Source organism: Stomoxys calcitrans, chromosome 2, assembly GCF_963082655.1.
Source record: "Stomoxys calcitrans chromosome 2, idStoCalc2.1, whole genome shotgun sequence".
NCBI lineage: Eukaryota > Metazoa > Arthropoda > Insecta > Diptera > Muscidae > Stomoxys > Stomoxys calcitrans.
In genome coordinates, this window is record NC_081553.1 from 10,082,012 (window position 1) to 10,107,278 (window position 25,267).

Sequence of the window (25,267 nt, forward strand, 5' to 3'; positions counted from 1 at the left end):
GCAATTACAGAGTCACAAGCTGTGAAAAAATTTGTCAACGCCGACTTTATGAAAAATCCGCAATTACTTTTTGGGCAACCCAATATAATATTCCCACGAAATGTTTGGATTTTTGTTGTTACTCTAAAAATATAGGCCCTTCGAATTTCGCAATCATTTAATGAACGGTAGTACTAGGCTTTAAAGTCTAAAATAATTCAATGTTCCAATATATACAAATTTTTCAAATTAATATTTTTTTACATCATTAGAACGAACTGGTACTTCGATTCGTCCTAGGACTACAACATATCGAAATATGCAGACAGTAATCACAGCAATGGTTTAACCTTTTTCTTTAAAATTCCATTTAACATTATATATAACACAGTTAACAGGGGCAAACTTCTCACATATCAATGAGTGCTGTCCGATTCAAGTTTAAGCTCAATGATAAGGGCCTCCTATTTTATAGCCGGGTCCGAACGGCGTGCCGCATTGCGACACCTCTTTGGAGAGAAGTTTAACATGGCTTGGTATTTCACAAATGTTGCCAGCATTAGGGGGGAAAACCAACGCTGAAAATTTTTTCTGATGGTCTCGCCAGGATTCGAACCCAGGCGTTCAGCGTCATAGGCGGACATGCTAACCTCTGCGCTACGGTGGCCTTCTGTTCCTTAGTGGAATGTTCATGGGCAAAATTTGCATTTTTTGCAAATTTGCATATAACACAGATGCCCTGGACTGTGATTCGCATCTTAAAATTTATCGACTCAATATAAATATTTAAAAACAATTTTTGTGATACTTTGTAGTACGATTTTTTATTTGTTTTTAAGCCAGCATTCGTCGGATGAAAATATGCTATGCAGAACTATGGCCATCTCCACCTATTTAATGGAAAACACACATTTATAAGAACACTTATGTAACAAAGGATCACAACTCAATTTCGGCGGCAGGAGATTGCTTAATGTAGAAATTCAATGTTTTTAAATGTTATATTTTGAAGAATGTTTCGTCAGCGATCTGTGCACCGGAACTCCTCCTGTAGGTGAGCAAGCTCGTTTCGGTCGCCTCGGGAACAGAGTGACCATTGTTTATTAAAAAGCGCCAATAACTTGCCTTGTCATATCAAGCATCATAGGCATTCAGTATTTGTGCAAGAGCCGGTGGCGCACGACCTCTCACTGAGACTCTGCGCTAGATACAGCTGATTGTTCGCGACTGTTGTTGCAGCTGCTCCGTATGGAGTATTCCACTATCCGCAACCTGTGAACGCGCCGGGTAGCTCGCAGCTAAGCTTCTCGTGACAGCAAAGAACACCACACAGATCGCACCTCAAATTTCCAGCTTGTGTGGTGCACAAGGCTATCCCGTACGAGGCTATCTTTCGTCTGCTTGATTCTGTTAAGTGTGAAGACCCAGGAACTCTGCGACAAAGATGGGGTGCGTCCACAGGGATCTGGGTCTGAGTTGAGTGGGTCTGGCCGAGCAGTTAAACAGGTGACGTGTATTGTGCGGTACCTGGTTACATTCGGGACATACATCTTGCACGTCGGCATCAATCCTTGCTCTGTAGGAGTTGAGGCGGCTGCATCTGCCGGAACTTATGTTATCTAGACCTGCTTCATATGCCGCTTGATCTAGAGGTTCTCTCTTGTAGCGCCGAACCTCCCGCTCTATATCATGTACCTTTAGGTTTCTGGGCGGTGGATATCTATCCACAAGAAGATATTTTGGATGGTCCCTGGGATAACAGCCCAAAAGGTTTTGCTTATACAGCATGTAGTTATGTCTTCGCACTGGTATGGTCTTTGTCTCGCGATTGAGGTGGTCCACATGAGAACTGAGGAGACAGCCCGCCGCAATTCGGAGGGTAGCATTCTGACAGATCTGAATATTATTCCACTGCCTGTCACAAAGTTGACGAGACCACACTGGCGCTGCGTAACTTACCACAGACCGGCCAACTGCTTTATACGCAGTCAACAAGGTTTCTTTGTCTGCACCTCAAGTGCTGCCAGCAAGTGACTTGAGAACCTTGTTTCTACTTTTCACTTTGGTCTTTGACTTTGACTTGGAAGAATGTGTAAGAGCTGTCAAATGTGACGCCAAGTATTTTGGGACACTTGATGGTCGGAATCATTTCTCCATCGACCATCACACAATGAACAATGTGACTGAAGATTTGGTGGCAGATATCTTTAGATTTCTTGCAGCGAACTCAAAGATTATATCCTACTCGAGTGTATCAAAGATTGTATTCCACTCGAGTGTATCAAATTCATAATTATTGTCCTTATGGCCGCGGAGGGGGAGTAGTCCTTGACAGGGAATAACTCTGGTTCGATCATGATACGTAGACCCGACTGCAATAGACATAGCCGATTTCAACGCTGTTGTTGTATACACACTGGATTATTTAGGATTTGTCTATACAATGTTCAATTAGTGGCTGAGATGTGTGGTAACAGCTGTAAGTTTTGTTGTTCGGAATCCTTGCAGATTATGTGCCGGAAAAAGAGAAAACTCAAGCACAGTTTTAGTAGCACTTAAAGTGTCTTTGCGACCACGGATAGAAGAGAGATCAGACTTTAAACTGTCCTTGATCCCCATATTTCCCTGGCTTGATAACCACTGAGGACCACTCGAGCCATCTTTTCATATCTTGGGTATTACCAAGGTGGAAACAAAACAGCTTGGCCTTCAGTTATTTTATAAGTCCGTCCGACTTATAAACTCAGCAACATTAAAGACTTTGATAGCTGTGGTTTGTAGCTCTCTTGCTCTTCGTACGATGCTCCTTTTCGCCTTGTCTCTCATTTCACAGTTTAATGTCACCTGAGATTCTGAGTTGTTTCAACCATATACTTCGCTTGTGACCACCAACTTCTACTCTCCCGCCGGTTAAGTTCCCCGATACTGGGCTGCTGGGGTTGGTTCGTCGAACGCCTCGTCCATCAGGTCGCATGACAGGTATATGATTGCCGTCGTGATGATTGTATTTACTTCTATGCATTAAGATGCTGTGCCAAAACAAATATAGTGGGCAGATTATGTATTCACATTTAATGAGAAATTTTGCAGTGCTGTTTAAATGCTCTCTCATTTTCGATGTTCCCTTAAACATTTTCGTTTTTTAAGACCAAGTTGTAATACAATACTACCTTCCTATAGTATTTTTAGTAGCTTTTTTTATGTTTCCTAATAAGTTTTTGTTTCCCTATAATCTCTGTATTCAGCCGGTCCAAAGTACTATTCAAGATAGCTGAACTTAGAGATATATCCTTGTGATTATGCTGTACAATCGTGCTATATCCTGTCAATGGTTATGTATATACATACCTATATATGTATTATTAAAAGATTTTATTTAATGCTAATTTGTTTTAATTTCTTTTATTTTCGCTTTGTTTTTTATTCGCTTTGGTTTTAAATGTGTATGTTTTTTTTTCTTTAATTTTTCTTTTATCATTTTCGGTTTTGATCAAAAAACTCGTTAATTTTCGTTCATTGTTTACGTTTGCGTACCCAAACAAACTCGATGCAAATTGACAAAAAAATAAACCCATCCCCGCCGATATACTGCATCAAATTCCCCAAATTCCTTATACACCCACCCTCCCTGTCCTCCTTCTACTTGCCATCCCTTTTGAAAACCCTTTGCGAATTTTGGTTGGTTTTTGTGCTATACCCCCTGCCTCAAAAACGCCATTCCCGAACGGTTGTGTTGCCAGGCGGTACCCACAATATCATATAATACAACATCCTATAAATCACGACGTTACCGACAGATGGCCGATAATCAGAACGAAGATGAACAAGCTCAGTTATTGGGCGAGGATGCCGGTGTTCGTGCCAGCCAACCAGGACAAAATTTAAAATTGGGGTAAATATTCAAAACAAAAAAAAAATTGAAGCAAAACAACAAAAACAAATGAGATAATAGAAAAGAGCAAATGAAAACAAACAAGCCTGCCTCACTTCAAGACGGAAACTGAAACAAAACGAAAATTATTATATTCGCTTATTCTTAGTTGCTCATCGTCATTGTCCATCACTATCATCATGAAATAGATCTAAACGCTCAGTTTGATTGTTATGTAAAACAAAAAACAAAAATGCACATATTTGTATAAACTAAGACCACGACCAAAAAGGCAAGGATACTAAATCATTTTATATGTTTCTTGGAAAATGTCAAAGGGTATTAGTAATTGCCAACACATCTTGGTTGCCCATGACTTGGAATAGGGTAAATAGGTGGTGTATATGTTTTAAAGTCGGGAAAAATCAAATTTTTTCTTGTGGAAATTCTATGTTTATTGCTGGTGGTGGGTTGTTGTTGTTGTTGTTGCATTTTGAAACAACACACTTTGGTCTTGTCCCAAAGGATTACGGTTATGGTTCTATGGTATGCCTTTAATGTTTCTATGTATGTAACAAAACAAAAAGAACAACTATATTCAAATCACATTCCAATCTTACTAATTTCTTAAATTTATATTAAGTTAAGAATGTTTTTGGTTTTTGAAATTCATTCTCTTATGTGTATGTATTTTTTCCAAATATAACAATACGAAAACGAAAAACCAATCCTATCAACAACCCAAAATGACAGCAAGAAGGTGGCCTTAATACCACTACTGAATCGATGACCCGTGCTTTAATAACTGATGAAGTTCGCACTGGCCATTCTATGGGTCCTGTGCAATTAGGGTATGTATATATCATCAACTATTAGCTTTGTTATATCTTTCTCTCGCTGTCTCTACTAGACTTTGGCTAGAGATGTGCAACAAAACTACTAACCACCCTCTCAATGTAGGGTCCTTTCTCTTCTAAATCTAATTCCAAAAGAGATATTCTAAAACAAAATTTGAACTAACATTTGGGTATAAATTAAAATTCTGAATTGTTTGTCTTTTTTTTTTCTTAATTTTTGTAATTGCTTTCATTAGATTTATGGAAAAATCAAACGAGCGTGAAGAGTATTATCCATGGTTGGTACAAAAGAAAGCTAACTACCAAAAACATTTCGTTTGTAATTTCGTTAAAATGAAATCCATAATGCATTTAGTTTTGTTTTTTCTTCCCATTTGTTGTGACCACCACCACCACATCGCTATGTTAAGTTTTTATCCTTTTATGTGTTTTTGAGCGCTCTATTCATGTTCATAGGATGCCTGTTCTCAAAGACGTCATTCATAAACTCAACCATCAGCAAACATACACAAAATACATATATACATACATGTGCAAAAATTTTAATAAAACCATCCACAGGGGTGGAAGAACTTAAAATTAGCGACTAACAAAAGCGATGGAAAACAAAAAATACAGTTGAACCTCTATTTTCGGGGCCTTAATTAAACGGTTACCCCTGTTTGCTTTTGGTTTTGGACCTCTATTAACCGTGGTTTACCTCTATTATCCATGCTTCAATAATGCTTCCTCAATTAATCGCGCTTACCTCTATCATCCGTGCTCCACACACTCAATTTTTCGGTGTAAAAATTCTGGGATTCCCCTTTTTAGTTTGAGTTAAAGTTGAGTATCAAATTATATTAAATCTGTAATTGAAAGGTGTCTGATCGAGGTATTTGTTCGAAAATAGAACCAACAACAAAAGAGAAAAAAACTCGTAAAGTTCTTGAAGTGAATCTATGGATGGGATGAAAACAAGCCGAAAGTAAGACAAGTTAGGTTAGGTTGAAAATAGGGTGCAGATATAAATCCGCTCCATGCCACTATGGACATACACCTAAGCCAGTAATCGGCTTGTTGTGCGCTCTAAAAACTATAAAGTAACCTCTAAAAAGAAAATTTTAAGCTAGGAATTCCGTGCTACATACAAAATCCTTAATTGTTTTCAATACCACTCCCCTAAGCTGGTTCATGTCTGGTATTGTGTCTCCACCTAAGTGCCGGTATCTGTTGGACGCGAAAGCCGGGCAATGACTAAGGAAATGCTCCAACGTCTCTTCACCTTCCCCGCATGCCCTACACATGCTATCACTTGCCGCACCGATTATACATAAGTGAGCTCCTATTCCTATGTGTCCCGTTATGATACCAATAGCTATACGGACCTCCTTCTTGCTGCCTCTCAGTAATATCCTCGTCTTCTCACGATCTGGATCCCCCATATGATTTTCGCCGTCCTATCGTCCGTTCCACTGTTCCACAATGTTGCATGCGCATTCGTCGCCCACTCCCTTAACTCGGACTACGTCGACCCGAAAGGCTTCGGGTTAACAAAGTTTATTGACGGCAGTCCTCTGGCCTTCACTGCCAAATCGTCTGCGCTTTCTTTTCCCCTAACTCAGTTATGGCCCGGCACACAAACGATGCGGATTTTGCTATCCTCAAAGAAGGCGTTAATCTCCTTCTTACACTACAAGAACGTCCTGTTTGTTATTGCCCTTATGGCAATTTTACTGTCGGTAAAGATGTTCACACTACGCCACCACTGCGGTACTATGTATTATAACTTTGTGCATTTGTTTGCAACGCTTAGAAGGAGAAGAGCTAGACCCGATCGGCTTAGGATCACTTCCTGATTCGTTCGTTTGTCTGTCTATGTATTCTTGTGATCAAGTTACAGGTCGCATATATTGTCCGATTGTCATGAAATTTTGCACAAGTCTCTTTTTTGGACGAACGCTATTGATTTTGAACAAAATCGGTTCAGATTTAGATATAACACTCATATATATCTTTCATCCGATATGGAGTTTTAAGGCTTTAAGCAGCATCAATTTTTTTCTATCTTTTTAAAATTTGGCATGGGGTGTTTTATTCAACGTCCTCATATATGTGCAAAATTTCATAAAAATCGGTTCAGATTTAGATATAGCACACATATATAACTTTCATCCGATATGGAATTTTATGGCTATAGCAGCCAAAATTTTGGTTGGATGTTTACAAAATTTTGCACGAAGTGTTTTCTTTGAATACGACTACAAAATTTTATAAAAATCGGTACAAATTTAGATATAGCACTCATATATATCATTTATCCGATATGGCCTTTTAAAGCTGTAGAAGCCACAATTTTAGTCCGATCTTTATAAAATTTGACGTGGGGTGTTTTATTCAACGTCTTCATATGTGTGCAGAATTTCTTAAAAATCGATTTAGATTTAGATATGCCTCCCACGTATACCTTTCATCCGATTTGGACTTTAAAGGCTGTACTAGGCACAATTTTGCCTGATTTCTACAAAATTTAGCGTGAGTTGTTTTATGCGAGTGCAAAATTTCATATAAATCGCTCTAGATTTAGATATATCTTTTGTCCGATTTTGCATGCGACGTTTTATTTCACGTTCCAATACGTGCGAAAGATTTCATTAAAATCGGCCCTGATTTAGATATAGCTCCAATGTATATATTTTATCCGATATGGACTTTTAAGGCAGTAAAAGCCAAAATTTTGGTCACATCTCTATAATATGGCGCGTGAGATGTTCTATTTGACGTCCCAGTATGTGTCCTCAAAATTGGCACAGGTTTCGATGTAACTCCCATATAATCTTTGATTCGATAAGGCCTTTTAAGGATGTGGAAATCCAAATTTGTTGTCCTATCGTAGGAAAATCTTACAAGGTTCTATTTGATATTTCAATAGGTATCCAAATCAAAGTCTGACTAGATTTCGAGATAAATTCTATACATAAAAAGCACTACATACAACAGGTGGTGTAGGGTATTATATAGTCGGTTCCGTCCGAGTTTGCCTTTCCTAACTGGCTAAAGATGGTATTATGGTTGTCGAAGACGAAAAATCTTTAACACTATTGGTATCACTCGAATTCGACCATTAAGTTTTACGAAAACGATCGATTTATTAGTAAATTGCACTTTGGAGTGCACAGTCACACCTATTTGTTGAAGGAATATGGGGCGTACCCATATATTATTTTGTTATTTACTACTATCGTATATGTATTTAAAAAAGCTATTTATATACCAATTTATTGGGTTGCCCAAAAAGTAATTGCGGATTTTTTAACAGAAAGTAAATGCATTTTTAATAAAACTTAGAATGAACTTTAATTAAATATACTTTTTTTACACTTTTTTTCTAAAGTAAGCTAAAAGTAACAGCTGATAACTGACAGAAGAAAGAATGCAATTACAGAATCACAAGCTGTGAAAAAAATTGTCAACGCCGACTATATGAAAAATCCGCAATTACTTTTTAGGCAACCCAATGAAATTAAAGAAACTCTGCATGGTATTAAAAGAAGTCAACAAAAATGCCATAAAATAATTAAATTTAAGAAAAAACCTCTATTACCCGTATTTTAGATTTTCCGTGCTATACGCGGTCTCTAACGGATAATCAAGGTTCAACTGTATATCGAAATTAGAGAAGGAAAAGAATAATCTATCAACATTTTGTCCCTAGAATAAATATTATTGAATTAACGTCATTGCCGAATTTGTTATTTAGAAAATATTTTATTAAAATTTCGTAAACCATTTTTATCGATTTTTTTTAATTAAGAATTTTTCAAAGTATCTTTGTATTTTGGTAAAATTTGTCTTAAAAAAATTTTATTGAAAATATCGTTAAAAATGGTTTCTAAAAGAAACTAAAGAAAGCCTTGCGATAGATCCCATTAGCTAGATAGAACTCTGAAATTCTTTCTACCATGTTCTTTTTCTGCCGCGGCAAAGCTTTTTAGCCCAACACCATTATTCGATGTTCTCGTGGAGGTTGAAATTTTCAAACGTTGGACCAAAGATATTCTTCTTCTCTATCTGGGCAATCAACACTCTTAGCACGATGTTCAAGTCATGTGCTCGAAATCGTTAATATTTTCTCTCTAGGCGCTCATAGAGTAAAAACTTTGGTCTGTTCTTCTTTGTCTTCCGTCGGAGCATGTGCATAAATAAGACTGATATGAAGGAATTTGCTACTAATAGTGAAAACCCATCTTTGTATTTATAAAAGATTTCAAACGTTCTAGGTTTTTCCGAAAAGTAGGCCATTAATGCTACTAATGCTTTACTCCTCATTAAGGGGCGGGAAGTTAAAAACAAAATTTTGAAAGTTGGCGGCAGAGTTTACTTGACATCATTGCTTTTCACTTTTATATAAGTTGTTCTCCATTACTCATGCACTATCAAACCGGACGATGCTTTCATAGAAAATCAAAACATTTTCATGATTTTTTTTTAAATGAACAACAACATTACATACTATACAATGTGTTAATTCTCTCATAATGGCGAAGTTTTCATTTACTAATTTCTATGGAAGAGTTACGGCGCTTTGTTTTTGCATTTTCAATATTGAAACTAATCCACGTTTGTTCTGCACTTACATAAAATTTGCCTTAGCTTTGTTGCCGGTGTTATTTCGCGTGAGAAATTACCAGCATTTGAACGTATGTTGTGGCGCGCCTGTCGTGGCAATGTTTTCTTGCGTCAAGCCATGATTGAGACGCCTTTGGAAGATCCCTCAAATGTAAGGTATTCCCTTTAATGGTAGATTTACCCTTTTAAATATGTTCCTTTTCCGCAGGGTGACCAGGTGTATAAGTCGGTGTTCATCATCTTCTTCCAAGGTGATCAATTGAAGACACGCGTTAAGAAGATCTGTGAAGGTTTCCGTGCAACATTGTATCCCTGCCCGGAGGCTCCAGCCGATCGTCGCGAAATGGCCATGGGCGTAATGACGCGAATTGAAGATCTCAATACGGTTTTGGGCCAGACACAGGATCATCGTCATCGCGTTTTGGTGGCAGCAGCCAAAAATCTGAAAAATTGGTTTGTCAAAGTTCGCAAAATAAAGGCGATTTATCACACATTGAACCTTTTCAATTTGGATGTAACTCAAAAATGTTTAATTGCCGAGTGTTGGGTGCCCGTATTGGATATCGAGACGATTCAATTGGCTTTGCGTCGTGGTACCGAGCGATCGGGTTCTTCTGTACCGCCTATTTTAAATCGCATGCAGACATTTGAAAATCCCCCAACCTACAATCGCACCAATAAATTTACCAAAGCATTTCAAGCCCTCATCGATGCTTATGGTGTAGCCACGTATCGTGAAATGAATCCGGCTCCTTACACCATAATAACTTTTCCCTTTTTGTTTGCTGTCATGTTCGGCGATTTAGGCCATGGCGCTATTATGGCCCTGTTTGGACTCTGGATGATACGTAAGGAGAAGGGCTTGGCTGCCCAGAAGACCGATAATGAAATTTGGAACATATTCTTTGGTGGTCGTTACATTATTTTCCTCATGGGTGTATTCTCCATGTACACGGGTCTCATCTACAATGACATATTCTCCAAGTCGTTGAATATATTCGGCTCCCATTGGGAGGTGCACTACAACAAGTCAACTGTTTTGGAGAATAAATATTTGCAATTGAATCCAGAGACAAGTGATTACTCTGGCACTCCGTATCCCTTTGGCATGGATCCAATATGGCAGGTCGCAGGAGCAAACAAGATTATATTCCAAAATGCTTATAAAATGAAGATTTCCATTATCTTTGGTGTGATTCATATGATTTTTGGCGTCACCATGTCTTATCATAACCATACCTATTTTAAGAATCGTTTGTCCTTGATCTTTGAGTTCATTCCACAGCTGATTTTCTTGTTGTTTTTGTTCTTCTATATGGTTTTATTGATGTTCATTAAATGGAATCGTTATGCAGCTACAAATTCCCGTAAGTACTTGTAAAGCTTTTCAAAACGGTTACTTTTATAATTTCTTAAACGCACCTTTTATTTTGTGCAGCACCCTATTCGGCTTCTTGTGCTCCTTCAATTTTGATCACTTTTATTGACATGGTTTTGTTCAATACACCCAAACCACCACCGACGGGATGTGAAGTATACATGTTTGGTGGACAACACTTCTTTCAAGTTGTTTTCGTTCTCATAGCCTTGGCCTGTATTCCTGTGATGCTTTTGGGCAAGCCATTACAAATTATGAAGCAGCGCAAAAATCCCAATGTAAGTCATATTCAAATCATTCAATTCCATTATATATCACATATATCATCTCACCACTTACCAGCCGATTCATGTTTTCAAATTTTTTTTTATTTAATATGGATATTTATAATCCTTGTCCAAAAAAAATGTACTTAAATATACATCTGTCGATATCGTTATAATCGATACCTAATTCTTCTTTCGTTTTGTACCGAAACGGAACGAAACAGCTAATAGCTGTAATTTTCTGGTCCAATCTGAAGTTTTTATCAAATTCACAGTTCGAGGGAATATTATAACTTATGAGCAAATCGCGGCTAATAGCGATTAAAAAAAAGAACACAACAAATAAGGGCGTGCTAAGTTCGGCCGGGCCGAATCTTATATACCCTCCACCGTGGATCGCATTTGTTGCGTTCTATGCGCGGTATCTCTTTTCAGGCAAACAAAGAATATTGAATACGAACTGTTAGGCTATTGGAGCTATAGCAAGTTATAGTCCGATTCGGAATGCTGAACATTTATAGAAGTCATTGTGTAATATTTCAGTTCATTCGGATAAGAATTGCGCCTTGTAGGGGCTCAAGAAGCAAATTACCTCACAAGTGCCGCCAGCACTAGGATCGGATAACAACAAATAAAAATGTTCTCGCCAGGATTTAAAACCAGACCTTCAGCGTCATGGGCGGGGCATGATAACCTCTGAGCTATGGTGGCATCCTAACCTAAAGTACCTCATTTTTTATTGCCAAATCGGAATGGCTTGCCACAGACACCATTTAATACAGAAATTTACATGACTGATTACCTCACAAGTGTCGCCAGCACTAGGATTGGATAACAACAAATAAAAATGTTCTCTCCAGGATTTAAAACCAGGCCTTCAGCGTCATGGGCCGGGCATGATAACCTCTGAGCTATGTTGGCATTCTACCCTAAAGTACATATCCCAGATGCCTGTTGAGTGGAGTATGAATAGTACGAATTGCTTTTCATAACACAACTCCATGTAATCTCTCATGACTTAATCTAAACCTTCATCAAATTCATGTCATCAGCAATCACTAGATTTGTTCAAATAAATTTAAACCAATTTTTATCTACAAATTATTCTTTCACTTAAAATCTAAACAATACCTAGGAGGAGGTTAGTGAATTAGTATAATATATATTATTATAGTATTTCCGTCTATCTTTTAAAAGTTTTGTTGTCATAAATTTTTGCGTTTTTTTAATTATTTTTTACTTTAATTTAGGTTCAACCAATTACTGGCAGTGATGCTGAAGTTGGCATGTCAAATGGTCAGCCCGCTGGACAGGGTGGTGCAGCGCATCATGAAGAAGAGGAAATGTCGGAAATATTCATTCACCAAGGCATCCATACTATTGAATATGTTTTGGGCTCTGTTTCACATACGGCATCCTATTTGCGTTTGTGGGCTTTGTCATTGGCTCATGCTCGTAAGTATTTTGTTTCATTGAGGAAAATTATGTATTAAATTAATGGGTATTAAAGAACTGTGATTTCTATCGAAACGGAAATCAAGTATACCTCTTTAAAGCCCCCGTGGCGCTTAAGACAAGTAGGTATCCCAACCTATTAGATGCGGTGGCTGCTGCACGATTGCAGAGTTCGCCATATGAAAAAGCCAATAGAGTAGATCCAAACTAATCAGAACCCTGTAGTGGAATTCAGTAAAGTGTTTTAACGAAAATCGATAACAGAAAAGTGATGGCTTTAGTGTATAGTTTTTCCCTAGTTTTTTTTTAAAACATTTCGGATATTAATTAGGAAACCTAGAACTACTCGTTGATACACATTTCCCGGGAAATTCTCCAACGGACAACGTGGCGCCAGAAGAGGTTGTCACTAATATGCATTCGTCGGAGGCCATTGGGGAAATTGTATCTAAGCCGAAAATCCTTTGGGCGATAAGAAATTTCGACTTCCTTAAGTCGCCAGGCCCTGATGATGTATCACCGGTTGAATTACAAGCTGTGTCAGAATGTCATATATACCTGTGGGATGCTTTTATCAGAATGTCATATATACCTGTGGGATGGAGGGACACGAAGGTCATTTTCATTCCGAAAGCAGGAAAACCCTACCACACGAAGGCGAAAGATTTTCGTCCTATTAGTCTGTCATCCTTTATGCGGAAGACTCTTGAGAGGTTGATAAAAACATATCTTAGGGCAAAGATCCCTGGAGATCGCCTGTCGCGGCAGCAGCATGCATATAGTAAAGGCAAATCCACTGAAACAGCCCTTCACGACTTAGTCGGCTACATAGAGGGTTCTCTCTCTGTCAAGGAATATACAATGATAGCATTTCTTGACATTGAAGGTGCTTTCAATAATGTAAAGCCGACGTCAATCATGAAGGAGTTGGAGTTTCTAGGCATAAATTCTACCGTAAGAAAGTTTATTAATAACTTACTTACTAAAAGATGCATTACGGCAGGCTTGGGATCTGTGGATCTAAGAAGATGGGCCTGCAGAGGAACTCCTCAAGGAGGTGTACTGTCTCCTCTACTTTGGAATATAGCCATTAACAATATATTACTGTCTCTGGAAGAAAAAGGCGTAAAAGTGGTCGCGTATGCCGATGACGTGGCAATTGCAGTTAGGGTAAAGTTTCCCAGCACTCTAAGAGATATACTTCAGGAAGCTCTCCGTGCAACAGCAAAGTGGTCTAAGTATAAATCCGTGCAAGACAGAAGTAGTTCTTTTCAGCAGGAGATACAAGTTGCCTACAGTGGAACCTGTCTCCTTGGGTGGAGAGAATGTGCCATTTACAGAAAGCGCAAAATTGAACTTCAAATCCAACAAAGAGAGCCATTGGCAAAATTTGGGGATTTAGACCGCTTGTCATGCATTGGGTATATACTGCATTTTGTTAGACCTATTATGCTATATGGTGTTGTGGTCTGGTGGACGGCGCTTCAAAAATCCACCTACTGCTCAATACTTAACCGGGTCCAAAGGATGGCTTGTTTGTGCATCACAGCCGCACTGGGGACGACACCATCTGATGCACTGAATTTTATGCTACATTTTATGCCTCTGGACTTTGTGGCTACTCAAATTGCAGCAACCACTGCCGTGAGGTTAAGGGAGCTTTCTTATTGGTCATGTGGCGGCTACGGACACTGTTCAACGAGATAGTTGAACAGTTCAAAGTTCACCTGTTCTGGGTGCCGGGCCACAGAGATATCCCAGAGAATTTCTAAAGCAGACGAGCTTGCGAGACTACACTTACACACTCCAGGGGCACTGGAATCTGTGGGTTGGGAAGTCATTTAATCGAAGTATTTGTTGAATTTTCCTTTCGTTTTCTTGATATATTTTGTCACTGATTTTTAGCACTCTGTCGATGAAATTAGTAGCCATATTTATTGTAGCCTCCATCATGTGATGGGGATATACTAATTTCGTTTGTAACTCCTCGAAATATTCGTCTAAGACCCGCAATGTATATATATTCTTGATCGTCATGACATTTTAAGTCGATCTAGCCATTTCCGTCCGTCTATCTATCGAAAGCACGCTAACTTTCGAAGGAGTAAAACTATTCGCTTGAAATTTTGCACAAATACTCTTTATTAGTGTAGGTCGGTTGGGATTGTAAATGGGCCACTTAGGTTCATGTTTTGATATAGCTGCCATATAAACCGATCTGGGATCTTGACTTCTTGAGTCTCTTGAGGACGCAATTCTTATCCGATTTAGCAGAAATATTGCATGAGGTGTTTTGTTATGATTTCCAACAACTGTGCCAATTAGGGTTTAAATCGGTCCATAATCTGATATAGCTGTCATATAAACCGATCTGGGGTCTTGACTTCTTGAGCCTCTAGAGGGCGCAATTTCTATCCGATTTGGCTGAAATTTCGCATGATATTTCGTTATAACTTCCAATAACTGTGCCAAGTATGGTTTAAATCGGTCTATAACCTGATATAGCTGCCATATAAACCGATCTGGAATTTTGACTTCTTCTGCCTCAAGAGGGCGCAATTACAATAATATCCAATTTGGCTGAAACCTCCAACATACGTGTCAAATATGGTATGAATCGGTCTTTAGCCTGATACAGCTCCCATATTAACCGATCTCCCTATTTTACTTCTTGAACTGAAATTTTACACATGGACTTCTACTGTGATCTCCAACATTCAATTCAATTAGTAAATTCTTTTCTTTTATCCTTCGTTTGTCTAAAAAGATATACCGGGAAAGAACTCGACAAATGCGATCCATGGTGGAGGGTATATAAGATTCGGACCGGCCGAACTAAGCACGCGTTTACTTGTTTTTGTTCTTCTCGGATGATTTGATGATGATTTCCATCATTTTTAAATTAAATATGCAATTTTTTAATTGAATATTTTCTACTCACCCTTTTCAAAAACTTTGCATAGATGTTATCATTTTTGAGATTGAATTAAAAAATTAATTGGATAAATTAATTTCATGATCGGGATCGAGTTTTGGTATATGTAGGTTGTTTTAGGAAAAACTAGTCGTTTACTTCGACTGATTAAAAGGTATTCGTATGTAAACAATAAAGCATTACCCGTAATGACTCTACATGCGGTCCCGTAATAGCTCTTTATCACAATGCGGCAGTTGGCAGTTGTCTCTTACAAAGCCGCAGTAGGATTCCTCTACGTAGTACAGTACTGCGTATTAATAAGCTTTATAATTTTTTTTATGACAATTTTACAGAACTTGCTGAAGTCTTGTGGAATATGGTGTTATCTATTGGTTTGAAACAACAAGGTTGGTTCGGTGGAGTCATGTTGACCATTGTATTTGCTTTCTGGGCCATATTAACAGTTGGCATTTTGGTGCTTATGGAAGGTTTATCAGCATTTTTGCACACTTTACGTTTACATTGGTAAGCATACATAGCTTTAGTATACAAGACTGGTGATGCATTTAATAGCACTTAATTTATGGTTTTTTTTAACAAATAGGGTTGAATTCCAAAGCAAATTTTACCAAGGCCAAGGTTATGCATTCCAACCATTCTCCTTCGATGCCATCATTGAGAATGGAGGCGCTAGCGGCTCTACTGAAAATGAGTAAATTTATAGAAAAAAAACACCGACAAATATTAACCAAATCTAAAGAATATACCTTATATAATACGGCATACATATATATATACACACATATATATTAAAATATTTAAACAATCTTTGAGTCTCATATATAATCTTCAATCTAAATTGTTCAAAGAATTTATTAAACATAATTAAAAGGGAATTTAGTAGTTTAATTCAAGTAAAGATACGCAAACTCTTAAATATTACAATGTTTAATTCGTAAAAAATAAAATGAGTAATAATATAGCAAAAACATAAAAATATATATATACAAATATGTAGACATATAGTATTTATCTCCAAATAAATTTATTATTATATTATACTATAAAACAAAAATCATCTACATCCATACATTCTGATATTTCCTGTATTGTTTGCTAACAAAAGTGAAAACATAAATGAAGAAGAACAACAACAAACTCATTCGAAATTCAACAACATTAACATCAACATCAAAGTAATGTTGAGCTTAATTCAATGAATGAAAATTGCATAGCATGAGATTATTAAGGGTAAAAAACAGATTATTGTTAAACTTACAATATTTTTAAGTAAACACAACAAAGATATATATATATATATATACATATAATATTCCAAACTAAGCCCTATACAAATATATTATATAAACAAATCTACACAATAGATATGATGAAATAAAATAACATTTTCCATTCTTAACAAAAAATATACAATTAAAAAAAAAAACTAAAAAATAAACAGAAGATTTAAACCATATTCTTAAACTTAATATTGCAACACCCTATAAATATTATTTAATCAACTAAAAAATTCATTTGTTTAAAATTACTCTTATCAAAAACATAAATATACACAAACATATATCTATGGTAATTGTTTAATATTTCATGACATTGCACGTATAAGAAATACTTGGAAAAGAACGTAGTAAATGTTGCTTTTCAAAATGCTTTAATAATCTTAAAAAAAAAAAAATAACAAAAAACACCGATAACAATCTAAATAAAATTTATTGTAGCTGGGAATCTAAGCAATTCCATTAAAAGCACAATTCAGCATTTGTTTTAATTGTTCGGATATGGTGGGAAAGTAGTTATAGGTGAAATGGCAAATGGTTGGCCAGGTCAATAAATTGTTGTTATTTGATCAAAGAAATTTCGTTTGTTTACATTATTTCTAAACGTGTAGTGTGGGTTTCATTTTTGCTTCAAATCAATTTGTTATTATCACATAAATACCAAAAAAACCTATGTTATTTTGTTGTGGTAAAATATTTCGGTTGTTTTATTTAAGAAATATTTTGATTCAAATTTATGAAATATTCAGTCACGTGTTAATGACAAGATGATTTGAGGGGAGAAGTGAAACCCAGAACACCCGTTTTGTAAAATTTGCCAATTTTGTCCATGAAAGTTCCACTAAGGAACAGGGGCAAACTTCTCACATATCAATGAGTACAGTCCGATTCAAGTTTAAGCTCAATGATAAGGGGCCTCCTTTTTATAGCTGAGTCTGAACGGCATGCCGCAGTGCGACACCTCTTTGGAGAGAAGCTTTACATGGCATAGTATCTCACAAATATTGCCAGCATTACCAATTTTTTTCTGATGGTCTCGCCAGGATTCGGAACCAGGCGTTCATCGTCATAGGCGGACAAGCTAACCTCTGCGATTTGTAAATTTTTTTGTTTTGCATTCCTCAAAAATCTTGCACACTTTATTATCCAAACTCATGGATTGTGTTTCCTTTAATATATTTGCCACAATTCGTCAGGGTTAAAAAAAAAAACATTCTTGTAAAATTTGGAAAAAATCTTATAATAATGGCAAAATTTATATCAATTGTGTTATTTTATCGTCTATAAGGAAAAAAAATGGCAATCATACCTGTGCGTATATGCAAAGCAATTTTAATTAGAAAGGTAATCCGATAAAGAGAAACCCTCAGGAAATTTTTGTCCATTATGGTACCGTAGTTTTTATTTCTGCAATGTAAGGTTAAAATTACCGATTGGAATCGAATCCACGACCACGCAAGTTGGTAGCATGGTAAGGACTCGCAATCAACCACGCTACCAACTTGGTTATCCGTGGCACTCATTTGAAAAGAAAGTTCTTATCAAAATTTTGCTTTCTAGATAAAATCTCATTTTAGTTAAAACTTATGAGAGCAAAACCTGAGAAAATATAATTTCGCCGGCACGGGATAGCTGTGAGCAGCACACTAGCTGGAATATTGAAGTCCAATCTGTGTGGTGTTCCTTGCTGTCACAAGAAGCTTAGATGCGAGCTGAAGGGCGAGTCCACAGGTTGCGGATAGTGGAATGCTCCATACGGATAATGGAATGCTCCTTTTATGGGCTTAATACTCTATATCGGGAGATCTGTCTATATGACAGTTATATCCAAATATGGTCCGATATGGACGGTATTCAACCAAAAGGTTTAGAGGGATACCAAAACGCACTGTTACAAATTTCATCAAAATCGGATGAAAAAACCTTCTTTTATGGGCTCAATACTCTATATCGGGAGATCGGTTCATATGACAGTTATATCCAAAATATGGTGCGATATGGACGGTATTCAACAAAAAGGTTTAGAGGGATACCAAAACGCACTGTTTCAAATTTCATCAAAATCGGAAAAAAACCTCCTTTTATGGGCTCAATACTCTATATCGGGAGATCGGTTTATATGGTAGCTATATCCAAATATGATCCGACCTGGACGATATTCAACAAAAAAGTTTTAGAGGGTACCAAAACGCACTGTTTCAAATTTCATCCAAATCGGATGAAAAATGTTTCTTTAATGGGGTCAACACTATATCGGGAGATCGGTCTATATGGCAGCTATATCTAAATATGTTACGGTATGGACGGTATTCAACAAAAAGGTTTAGAGGGGTACCAAAGCGCACTGTTTCAAATTTCATCCAAATCGGATGAGAAATGCCCCTTTTATGGGCTTAACACTCTATATCGGGAGTTCGGTCTATATGGCAGCTAAATGCAAATATGGTCCGATGTGGACGGTATTCAACAAAAAGGTTTAGAAGGATACCAGAACTCTATGTGTCAAATTTCATTGAAATCGGATGAAAAATGCTTTTTTTGTGGGACACTCTATATCGGGAGATCGGTCTATATGGCAGCTATATCCAAATATGGTCCGATATGAACGGTATTCAACGAAACAAATTAGAAGGATACCAGAACTCGCTGCGCCAAATTTCATTGAAATCGGATGAAAAATGCTCCTTTTATAGGCTCATTACCCTATACCGGGAGATCGATCTATATGGGAGCTTAATCCGAATATGCTCCGATTTGGACCACATTTGACATGAATGGGTAGGGGTCTATCAGAACACACGGTGCCAAATTTCACTGAATTCGGGTAAAAAATTTATCTTTTATGGCCTCAATACCATATTTTGGGAGATCGGGCGGTCGGTCCGTTCCAAATATAGTCCGATCTGAACCACACTTCCCAGAAATGGGTAGGGATCTACCAGTACTCACTGTGCCAAATTTCATCGAAATCGAATGAAAAATGACCAATTTATTGTCTTAAGATTGAGTCTGGAGATGGGTCTATATAGCGGCCATATACAACTAAAATCTTATTTTTTGAGATCAGAAGATCAGTTTTATATACAAAGAATACGAAATCATCAAAAATTGTTTGGAAAATATTTTTATGTCCAAGATATCGGCAAAATTATAAATACCCAAAAAAGGTATTTATTGAGTATTAACCTAATAATTACCCAAGCGTTGAGTATTTTCCCGGTAGAAACCCATCTCTAGACAAGACGGTTTTTTGGCGACTTTAAATAACCAACGGTCTCCCTGCTCCCGCGGCGATCGGTGGTCCTTTAGACCGGGACGAGCTTGCTCACCTACAGAAGTTTGACGAGGATCGCCACCTCCACCTTAAAAATGTGGCTAAAACAACAAAATATTACTTCAAAAAGATAAAGGCCAAAAATTTCGACAACAGTTCAATCTTTACTCAAACCACTTACCAAACAAACTTAGTTTAATTTCCTTTGTTTCGTAATTTATTTAAGCAATTCTATAAAAAAAACTATATCTAAGTTTGTATTTGAAGAACAAAACCAAATTCGACAGAGCCCGGCTGGGATGAGAAACTGAGCACACGGAGCAACAGCGAGAGTTGTTGCCAATGTCTAGCGTTCGAAGCCATCAGTACAACTTCCAACAGATGCACAGAATCATGTGCACCATGGAAATATTGGGTTGCTCAAAAAGTTATTGCGGATTTTTTAAAAGAAAGTAAATGCATTTTTAATAAAACTTAGAATGAACTTTATTCAAATATATAATTGCCATTTTGTTCGATAACCTTTTGCCATCTTCCTGGCAAATTTAGTATTGCACGCTCATAGAACTTCTGGACTTTATCTGAAAAAAACTGAACCAAGTGCGATTTTATAGCCTCATCATTGCCGAAAGTTTTACCATTTAAGGAGTTCTGCAAAGATCGAAATAAATGGTAGTCTGATGGTGCAAGGTCAGGGCTATATGGTGGATGCATCAATTTTTGGCGAGTGACCAAAGATGTGTGCGGTCTAGCGTTGTCCTGGTGGAATATGACACCTTCACGATTGACCAATTCTGGTCGCTTCTCCTTGATGGCTGTATTCAATTTGTCCAATTGTTGACAGTAAACATCCGAATTAATCGTTTGGTTCCTTGGAAGCAGCTCAAAATATACCACACCCTTCCAATCCCACCAAACAGACAGCATAACCTTCTTTTGGTGGATATCAGCCTTTGAAGTGGTTTGAGCTGGTTCACCATGCTTGGACCATGATCGTTTTCGACTAACGTTGTTGTAAACAATCCATTTTTCATCTCCAGTTATGATTCGTTTTAAAAACGGATCGAATTCATTGCGTTTTAAGGAATCGAATTCACAAGCGTTGATTCGGTTTGTTAAATGAATTTCTTTCAATACATGTGGTACCCAAATATCAAGCTTTTTCACTAGTCCAAGACTTTTTATGTGATAATGAACGGTTGATTTTGGTATATTTAACTTCTCTCCTATCTCACGCTCAGTTACATGACGATCCAATTCGATTAATACTTTGATTTGGTCATCATCAACTTCATTTGGCCGACCTGAAAAATCCGCAACCCATAGTATAAGTGTCGCAGAAAAAAGTCTGTCATTGCACGAAATTGGAAAAAAGTACAGCTAATAGACAGGATTGTCGAGCGTGGTTAATGTGGTAATTGTATCGTAGATGCGTTTTCGAAATTTATACGATTCAAATACAACATACGCACGGCCTTGAAGCCATCACACCTAATATGGTTGAAAATTTTTCTAACCAAAGACGAAACGCGTCTAAGAGTGATTGGTATGAGCTTTCCTTTTCCATCTGTAAAGAACATCTCCGATCATTGAGCTTGTCTCGAAAGAGAAAGAAACAAAACCAACGACGTTGATAAATTTTATATACAGCCCCATTCTAAAAATTCCATGGGAATTTATTCCCATTTATTATCGAATAAAATCCTCCTATTCTGACTGAATGGGGAGAGGGAATTTCGAATTTTCGAAAACAGCTGTTTTGCTTCAACTGTTTTATTTTGGCTTAACATTTTACCAAATTTTTTTTTGGAAAAAATAACTTAAAATGGAAAAATAACGAAAAAGGAGTTATAAAGGTTGTTAACGGCTTTTCTTGTTGGTGGGATGGCTGTTGGACCATGGATTTATTTATATGCCTGTGGCGTGAACGTTTGCCAAATGTGTCACTAAGTATTATTTAGTAACTGATGATGTAATGTGTAATGTAATAAGCTGGCAGAAGACTTATTGCATATCAATGAGTGTTTCCTGATTCTACTCAATAATAAGGGACCTCTTTTTAGCATCACTTTACAATATCTCTTTATACGTATGAGTATAAGGATTTTAAAAAATTAATCACATATTTTGATAACTATGTATATCCCGTGGCAGCTGGATGTACGTTCCGGATTGACCTGATGAAGTCCTTTTCGACTATTACTGTCAATAAGTCTGAAAAACTTATGGAAACCTTTTGTGGTGGGTACATGACAGTTAAACTGGTAGAACTTAACAAAATTTGTCCTTGTTTTTGATGAAAGTGAAATGAAAAAGTGAAGTGAAAAATATAAGAGAAGTATCCCTTGTTCCTCAATGAAATGTTCATGGAAAATTTAGTATTAGTAAATTTTATTTTAGTCATAAATAGGCAAAAGTTTATTCATTCGTGCAAAAAAACTTAAAAAGTCATCACCCTAATGCATATATATCAGGGCGAAAAATTATATGAATAAAGCACTGTCTATACCAATTTTCGATCTCAATTGGTCAATGTAAAAAAAATATACTGTTTCAAATTTTAACATGAGGAAAACTGACTTGTTTGGGTATTGAAGTGTTTCGCTTGAAATATTGGGTTGCCCAAAAAGTAATTGCGGATTTTTTAAAAGAAATTAAATGCATTTATAATAAAACTTAGAATGAACTTTAATCAAATATACTTTTTTTTTTCTAAAGCAAGCTAAAAGTAACAGCTGATATCTGACAGAAGAAAGAATGCAATTACAGAGTCACAAGCTGTGAAAAAATTTGTCAACGCCGACTATATGAAAAATCCGCAATTACTTTTTGGGCAACCCAGTATAAAGCAAATTTTGATCCAAAACATGTCTTAATATGTTTTCGATTTTCTTAAGTGTTCATTTCAAGATTTTATTAGTAGGCGGTGAATTTTTGCAATGCCTACCGGGCTGTATCAGGCTATAGACCTATTCAGACCATATATGACACGTATGTTGAAGGTCATGGGAAAATCATTGTATTGTACAAAGTTTTAGCCAAATCGAATAATAAATGCGCCCTCTAGAGGCTCAAGAAGTGAAGATCCAAGATCGGTTTATATGGCATTTATATCAAAACATGGACCGATATGGCTAATTTACAATTCCAACCGACCTACACTAATAAGAAGTAAAAAATTTACAAATTTTTGCCCACGAACATTCCACTAAGCAACAGTGGAAAGCTTCTCAAATATCAGTGAGTGCAGTCCGATTCAAGTTTAAGCTCAATGATAAGAGGCATCCTTTTTATAGCCGAGTCCGAACGGCGTGCCGCAGGGCGACACCTCTTTGAAGAGAAGTTTTACATGCCATAGTACTTCACAAATGTTTCCAGCATTAGGAGGGGAAAACCACCGCTAAAAATTTTTTCTGCTGGTCTCGCCAGGATTCGAACCCAGGCGTTCAGCGTCATAGGCGGACATGCTAACCTCTGAGCTGCCGTAAGAAGTAAGTATTTGTGCAAAATTTCAAGCAGCTAGCTTTACTCCTTCGAAAGTCAGCGTGCTTTCGATAGACAGACGGACGGACATGTCTAGATCGACTTAAAATGTCATGATGGTCAAGAATATATATACTTTATGGGGTGTTAGATGAATATTTCGAGGAATTACAAACAGAATGACGAAATTAGTAAACCCCTATCCTATGGTGGAGGGTATACAAATAAAATAAACCGACTTTCCCTTACCTGTTTCACCTATTGATCTCCACACAATACCTCCAAAACAAACTAATCGAATTTATGGAAATGTAGAACTATGGTTTTTCATGATCTCTCTTTTGGAATTTATATATTCCTCCAGTTTATAATTACCGTTATTGGATTTTTCTTCGACTGAGAAAATTTTAATTTATATTTCGTTGGTTTTATACACAAAATTGAGGTTAGTAGTCGAATTTCAAATGCATCATACATTCGTGCATATATACATATAGCAAATATGTGTTTATCTTTTTGTAATCAACACTTAAACGCCTGTGTTTTTTTTTTGCCCTTTACGCATATTGAGCCCTATATATCATTTATGTGTAACTTTAAATACAAATATATCCATCAATCGCATAGCTACAACTCTATATTAAATGTATACCAAATATATAGTTTAGTTGGCTAACAAATCATCCATAAACTCCACAAATTTATTCATATTCTTTCCAGGCTCGTACATGTTTCTTTTTTCAGTATTTACATTTTCCAATGCTGTTTTCAACTCATCCACTGTGCAACATTGTAAGTAGCATTCTTTTTTCATATGCAAGGCAAGTTCCTGTTGATGGTTATTCATGAGCTGGTCGTTGATTACTAATATACCCAATTTGCGAGCTGTAAGTATATCCAAACAAGTGCCAGCTCCGGCATGACCCACCACCAAATCAGAGTTAATGATATCCATTCGTTTTGGTTCTATTTTGAAGTCATACTGTTCAACTTGTATGTTATATTTGTGGCCTATTTTATCTTCTTCAACACGAAGCCCTTTGCCCACTTGTAAGATAAGTTTTCGGCATCCCTTCTTTTTTAGAATTTTAAGTATGTCATCACTTGTGATTTGTTGAATGAGCGCATCAAATTTTGTGCTACCAACTGTAACGTAAACAGTACTAATTGTGGCTGCCATTTGAAAATTTATATTGCTTCGCACCAGAATTCTTTTTTAATATTTTATTTTAAGGAAATTATGGTTTAGTATAACTTTATTGATAAGGCTGCTATAGTAAATATTTTGGTTTACACGTCAAATGTAAGACTAAACAGCTGATGCGCAATAAATATGGCAACATATGGAATAAGTAGAGTTGCCATAGACTAATGATTACTGCAAACACTTATACCGTTAATTTCAAAAATTTGAAAAATATTTTTTTGCCAATGATTGGGACTTGCGATATCTTACCTAATATTTTTTTAGGATAATGGGTATTCTAACTTAGTCGTCCTTTTTTCAATATGTATCTTTAAATATTGGTTCAAGACTCCAAAATCACATTATTCATATTCTAATTTAAACCGATTTAAGTTTTTGAGTAAAATTAAGACGCAATTCTTATTTTTATATAGGCTTTGGCTTTAATTTTTTTGGGGAATGACCGAGACTATAGGAATATTCCATATTGTAAGATCGGCACTTCGAAATAACTCCCGATAAAATCACCCACGAACCGAAAATGAAATAACCCCAAATAAGGTAGTTGCCAACATAAATGGAATCAACTCTAAATCAAAATAATGAAATAAAATGTAAATTTTTGGAAATAATGCCCAAATTAAAAAAGAAATATAATACCCTACACCACCGAATATACGAAATACTTTTAATAG

The 25,267-nt window shown here is 36.6% G+C and overlaps 2 protein-coding genes across 6 annotated transcripts in view; one reads left to right on the forward strand and one right to left on the reverse strand.

Moving 5' to 3' along the window:
* The window catches only part of LOC106084259 (V-type proton ATPase 116 kDa subunit a 1), a 31,758-nt gene extending 14,655 nt beyond the window's left edge, over positions 1-17,103 (forward strand). For 2 of the 5 annotated variants that reach the window (XM_013247856.2, XM_059362021.1), the window contains exons 5-11: positions 3,720-3,871; positions 9,340-9,466; positions 9,524-10,682; positions 10,754-10,971; positions 12,210-12,414; positions 15,685-15,856; positions 15,936-17,103. In XM_013247856.2, the coding sequence (XP_013103310.1) occupies positions 3,720-3,871; positions 9,340-9,466; positions 9,524-10,682; positions 10,754-10,971; positions 12,210-12,414; positions 15,685-15,856; positions 15,936-16,047 (2,145 nt within the window). In that variant the 3' untranslated portion in view covers positions 16,048-17,103. Of the gene's footprint in view, positions 1-3,719; positions 3,872-4,603; positions 4,702-4,943; positions 4,986-9,339; positions 9,467-9,523; positions 10,683-10,753; positions 10,972-12,209; positions 12,415-15,684; positions 15,857-15,935 lie in introns of all 5 variants that reach the window. The other 3 variants (XM_013247866.2, XM_013247900.2, XM_013247892.2) reach the window with 3 other exon arrangements.
* A 6,943-nt stretch (positions 17,104-24,046) lies between these two features.
* LOC106084160 (UDP-N-acetylglucosamine transferase subunit ALG13 homolog) lies at positions 24,047-24,682 on the reverse strand. The gene has a single exon (XM_013247673.2). The coding sequence runs from the start codon at positions 24,564-24,566 to the stop codon at positions 24,051-24,053; it is 516 nt and encodes a 171-aa protein (XP_013103127.1). The 5' UTR covers positions 24,567-24,682; the 3' UTR covers positions 24,047-24,050.
* Between the last annotated feature and the right edge of the window lie 585 nt (positions 24,683-25,267).

Coding starts and splice junctions, on each gene's coding strand:
- LOC106084160 (XM_013247673.2), bottom strand. CDS start 24,566: ATGGCAGCCACAATTAGTACTGTTTACGTTACAGTTGGTAGCACAAAA.